The sequence below is a fragment of the Bombus impatiens genome, unplaced genomic scaffold (assembly GCF_000188095.3).
Source record: "Bombus impatiens unplaced genomic scaffold, BIMP_2.2 scf_0129, whole genome shotgun sequence".
NCBI lineage: Eukaryota > Metazoa > Arthropoda > Insecta > Hymenoptera > Apidae > Bombus > Bombus impatiens.
In genome coordinates, this window is record NT_176548.1 from 1,251,266 (window position 1) to 1,257,265 (window position 6,000).

At 49.4% G+C, this 6,000-nt stretch overlaps 1 protein-coding gene across 1 annotated transcript in view; it reads right to left on the reverse strand.

Moving 5' to 3' along the window:
* The window catches only part of LOC100749750 (protein dachsous), a 229,991-nt gene that overhangs the window by 23,293 nt on the left and 200,698 nt on the right, over positions 1-6,000 (reverse strand). The window contains exons 4-5 of the mRNA XM_033318889.1: positions 2,599-2,762; positions 2,084-2,488 (exon numbers count right to left, since the gene is read on the reverse strand). Coding sequence (XP_033174780.1) covers positions 2,084-2,488; positions 2,599-2,762 — 569 coding nt within the window. The remainder of the gene's footprint in view (positions 1-2,083; positions 2,489-2,598; positions 2,763-6,000) is intronic.

A 6,000-nucleotide genomic window follows, 5' to 3' on the forward strand; every position in this document is an offset into this window, starting at 1 on the left:
GCACGCAGGGAGAAAGAGGCGGCGAGGAGACAAGACCAGTCGATCCGGTCGTTCCGTATTAATTAAACGCACCCAAAGTCCGCGAACCCTAAATGCGTTCGAACCGGTCGATGTTTTCCAGTGCGGGAGGATCGTGAATTACGGAGGTCGGAGAAGAAGAAGAAACATAGGATCGAGGGTATATAACTTGGTATCCCGTGCACGAAGCTGGCGCACGGGCAATGATGGATGGCGAACCACAAGGAAGAAAAGGCGACGAGCGCGAAGGGCGGAGGGACGAGGACGAGGATAGAAAGGATCGGCACTCGTCTTCTCATCTGTGAAGGAAGAAGGACGAAACGGTGGCGGCGGCGGCGGCAGCAGCGGCACAGAGGGAGGAAGAGTAGAGATCGACCACCATTAGAAGGAGAACCTGACGTGGGAGCAGGCAGTAATGTGTCTAACTGTACGTTATTAGTTCGCGGCGGGTGAAGGGTTACCCTCACTGTAAGCCAAGTTACTCTTGCTAGCTGCTGCTTCCCCCTACTATCTCCCCGAGTTTCTTTCTCTGCTCGTCTCTCTCCTGGTCGCGGCTAAGATATTGTCTGGATACCACCGACAGCTCACAGATCTGTTTCGCCGATAGATACCACCGATATATACGTGTACGCCGCGCCGAGAAAAGATGGAACGAGAGATCGAGTGGCGAAGGAAGAAGGAAAGAGGAAGAGAGGAACGTGCGCGCTGTTCACCTCGTCGTCGTCGTCGTCGTCGTTTCCGTTCTATCGTACCCTCGTGTATCCGTTGTATTAAAAATGTGACGTCATTTAACGGGCCTATCTTGCGGCAACGATCTCTCGGCCATTCGTCATCGGTATCCTTGTATTCGGGATTGCGTCCACCAGTGGCTACCACCGTACCGCAAGGAATCGCGCTGTTCGTCTCTCGTTCCACCGCTAGATATCGCTACTCCAATGACGAACATGTTCTCGTGTACGCAACAGCTAATGACTCTTTCCCGATTGCTTTCTACTTCATCTTTAACCTTGTATTTAGAGCAAGACCGTCGTGGTCGCGCGTCGTGCCACGCAACGCAACGAAATAAGATGCTATCTGTCAACCACTGATCGAACAATTAGACAAACCTTTCTTCTCGAAGACGACAGAGATAACTGCGACGACCACGACATAAAACGAGTCTACCCGAAATAAATAGTCGTATCCGTGAGCACGAGGTTCGACGTCTCCATGAGAGTCAGACACCAGCAAGGAAAGATTTCACGGAATGGAGAAGAATTTCGTTCCAACTTCGTCGGTAATGGTGTTTAACCACGATAAATAATCCTTTCAAGCGGGATAATCAGCATGGGTTGTTCATAAAACGAGCAGCTGTGCGCTGCGTTTCTGTTAAGCCTATCAACGATTACCTATCAATCCCGTGTATTCCGTACTACTCCGTAAAGGGTCGCGATACACCATACCACATGCGCACAGCGTATACGTGTTAGCGCGTATGCGCGTTCCTATAAATAACTATCAGTTATAGTCTATCAATCCTTCCACTGAACTGGTCTATCTAGTAACCTTATAGTTCGCATCACTAATCTTTCGCGCGCTCCGGCGTTCAGCTAATTCGTTTCTGTTTTCCGCTGACAAGGTGAACTCGATGAGTCAACGTCTTCTTCTTCCACTCTATTCGCCGTATCTAATCGAAGAAGACCGAAAAATAGAGAAGGAGGAGGACAAAAGGTAGAGGAGGAGATGATCATCGATCCGAGTGGGTGTTAAGGTTCAGCATGATTGGTCTTCCCGGTTGTCCCGCCGGATGAAGTTACGCTTGGCGAAAACGAATTTGAAAAACAAAAAGAGTGCGAGGAACAAGAATGCGGAGGAACACTGGAGAAAGGTTGTTAATCCCTCTCGCTCCTCTACCGACCCAGAATTTCTCTCTCCCACTCTTCTAGTCTTTCTTCGTTCTGTACACATTTCCATGTACACTTTGCGATGCGCTCCCTCGCTCCCTTCCGCGAAAGGGGATCCTACCGCACGTCTCCTCGACAAACAAATGCCCGCGTGACGGGCGTGTAATGAAGATTTTTCTCACTTGAGAATCGAGCTTGGCGCCTTCGGGAACCTCCACATGATACTCGTTCCTCTCGAACACTGGGGGGTTGTCATTCACGTCCTGTACCTCGACGCTCAGGCTGAGATTCGCGGAGAGACCCGCACCATCCAACGCTCTTATCAGAAGACCGTGCCTTTGCTGTGTCTCGTAGTCCAATCTCCTTGCTAAATAGAGTTCTCCCGAGCGGCCGTCTATTCCAAAGAGGTCGTTGCTATTCTGGCCAAGGACGTAGCGTATAGGGTGAGACGGAACGATGTCGGGATCGGTGGCATGTGCTACGTAAAGCGCCGAATGAAGGGGATGCGATTCCGGAACGGAAATGCGGACGCTGCTCGTCGGGAACGTCGGAGCGTTGTCGTTCACATCCTCCACGTTCAATTCCACCTGTGTGACGAGAAACAATGCGACGGCGTTGCGATCAGATTGCTACCTTGGCTCGTGTATGTATCGCGATTTCTCTCGTGATTGTTTCGATTTCTATCGACGCCGGTTACCTGACAGTAGCCTGCGGAAATTCCATTGCGCGCCTCTACGCTGAGAATGTACTTGTCCCGAGTTTCTCGGTCCAGTGGAAGGCGAATCCGAATCATGCCCGTGTTGGAATCCATCATTAGATCCGGTTCTTCCTTCACCAAATAAAATCTGGTTGGCCGTTCACCTGCGAACACAGTTATTATCGTTGTTAAATGGCTACAAAGTGGCTTTTTCTTATACTTTTCTTTTAAGTAACGATCGTTTTAAGACCGAGCGTCGGAAGCTTGAATCTTTGAGAGGAGAAAGGGATGCGATGCAAACCTCGTATTAATTTTTTTTCCTCGACCTTAGCGAACGAAGAATTCGTTGGTTCGTTGGTCTGTTTCTTTTAAAAAGGAACACGAAAAGAAAGGGCGGAAATGGTGGAGGGGGAAGACTGAAAGCGCAAAAATGACGAAAAGGTATTCGGATACTATATAAGCAAGCTGCTCGTTAATTACAACTTCGGCTTGTTCTCACGTGCGCATTTTGCTCCTTTCCTTTCTTGGGGTGCAAATTGTACGAAAATCTTGGCAATCACCACTCATACGTTGTTTCTGATACGTTCGCGATTCGTTGTTTCCAACGGTATGATCGATTGATTGAATCGAATGGCAGTAATTTCGCTAAACACCGTTCTATAAAATGCATCGCGCGTATACAGTACGCCTTATTCTTTAATGACCTTACCAATAATCGTGCGCACGCATACTCGCTATCACCAGAACATTTTCTCCTTGGCTGATTTCTACGGAAGTCAATTCAAGCGAATAGAAGTAAGAAATGACCAATGATCGATCATCTTTGATGAGACGAGGAAATATATATTCTTCAACGACTCGCTGTTTATCCCAAAACCTCGAAAGAGGAGAGTTATTCAAGGAAAATTTATAACACGTACATATGAAATCAATTAATTAATAGGGAAATCAAGCGATCATTACCGCTGGCAGACGATGAACGATCGGACGGCAGAGCAGAGCATGTTTCCTGCATAACCAGTGCCGATCCCTGTCCGCCCACGGTCAATGTGCCAAGAACCGTAGGGATGTTCCGCCGCCCCGCGGTATCCCACGTGGTATTGTTCTTGCGTTAGACTTCTAGACCGTCTTCGGTTTTGCTCGCGCTATCGACGCTATTGAATACGGTCGAGCGAACCGTTATCGCTTTGTCTCGCCAGTTACCTGGCGAATATCTTCGTGACATTTAGCCGAGCTCGATCGATCGATCCCCGCGATCCGATGTACTCGACGGACAGACGGTTTCCCTACCTTGACATCGAGATGCGGCTCGTATTCGTATAGCTTAGATACGACTCGAGAGTACACATAAGTTTTTTTTTTCACGAGATGCTCGTCGATAATTGCCCCGATCGATCGATCGCACTTCAATCCAAAACGGGAGTGGTACGGGTAAGCAGGAGTCCGGTACGTCTCTTCTAGATAGGTTTCGACAAACGCCTTGGATCTACCGCGTCGCGATCGTGTCTCCCATGGAACCGATCGAGTTTTTCCTCGGCAACTGTAGGAAAAACCTGGTAGACGGAGATGCGGAGTAAGCACCGCCTCCATGGGTTTACGTGGAAGGTAGCCGCGAGGGCTTCCATTTGCACGATATCCGGTAACATCGTCTTCGTCGTCGTCGTCGCCGCCATCGTATCGTATCGAGACTCGACGAGTCGAGCGACATAGGTTATACGGACTCTGCCTTAAAGATGGTACTCGGACGCGTACGTGGATGGCATAATTTATGGTTCGCTATTTATACCCATTCCATTTCGCTCCCTTCCTAATAGTTCTACGTCTCCTCGATAAATACGCGAAATCCACGGGAATGGAGAACGTCGCGCTATTATCCCACGCGACCCACTCGAGTAAAAAGTAAGTAAGTTGTTTCGCGTACAGTTTCGTCGTTTCAATCCGAATTCTAATAAGCGTGTTTGAGAGGTCGAGAGCTGAGACAAATGAAATTAATACACGGTTACCGGTATACGTATGCGCGTGACTATGTAATATTTCTCAGAGACACGCACACACGTTACGCTCGTAAGCAGTAAGCGGTCGTTCAATCGGTTGGCGTGCAACGAACCACACCGCAACCACGGATCGATATCGATCTGGAGAAAAAGTATACACATGTGCGCGCGAGCGCACGCCAGAACGCTCGGCCGAAACTTATGCTTACCGGCACCCGATAGCCGTGTTATTAAAATTGCTGCAAACTCGTCCTCGCGCATGTAAATGTATCTGGCGTACGTGCATGCTCGCTTCGAAGAATACCGACGCGAATTTGCGCGCGTAAATGTAAGCAGGTTTGTACGAAATTGTGTATCGTAAAGTGTAATTGTAAAATAGCGTATGGATGAGATCAGCGCTCGTACAAATACACGACGGAGGTCGCGTATTCGGCACCGACGCTGGTAGCGGAGAGACGTACACGCACATTTATATACCGTACCTACACTCTACACCCATCGGCATTCGGTACCTGTGTTATTAAACGTCCGCGTGATCTTTTTCCATCGAGTCTCGCTGCGAGAGGAGGATCCACCGATCACGTACTACTCTCCGTATATAATTACGATTTACTTCGCATCCCAATACGGCAGAATCATCCGCGTGTCCGAAGGGATCTCCGACACGATTTCGGACCACGTCCGAACCACTCGCATAATCGCCAGTGCGTTTTAAACGGCAATATAAACAAACGCGATCGTTTCATTCGCACCCATCTATTTATCGATAATCGTTAACTTATAATTGCGAGACCAACCCCGAAGGGACAGAGCGAAAATGAACCGATAAGAAGCGTTATCGCGATTTTACGCGACTCTCAAGTTATAACCATCCTGTGCGGGATCTACGTGAAAACCAAACCTGCTCCCTTCCTTCGATTATGAAATGAATAAATTGCAATCGGAGCGTGTCCGGTGGACGCAGTCGGTGGACGGGTTTTTCACCCGCGGTGCCGAGTCGAGAGGGCTTCGTCACCCCGGTTACACAGGCGTCCCTCCGGGGTGCCCACGTGGGTGTAACGAAGACAAATCGCTCGCGTATTTGATTAATTCGCGGAGATCGCTGGTCCAGCGCGGTGCATTCGAGCTCTCGTGGCCCACGTCTGCTCCTCCTTCTTCTCCCTCTCCTCTTGCACCATCGCTTTCATCTCTACCCTCTTCTCTCGTTTTCCGTGCCTCCTTTACCTGTCTTTCCTCTGTTCGCTCCTCTTCCAGCGTTCGTCTCCGCGCTTCATGGATAGAATCGAGAGCGAGTTTTTGCAGCGATACCCGAGCCAGTCAAGAAACCCGTAACGTACTCATTACTGATTCTCGCCCTTTCGCGTCCTCTCGGCCAGTTGTTGGTGCGTTGCGTCGCGTCGCTTCGCAT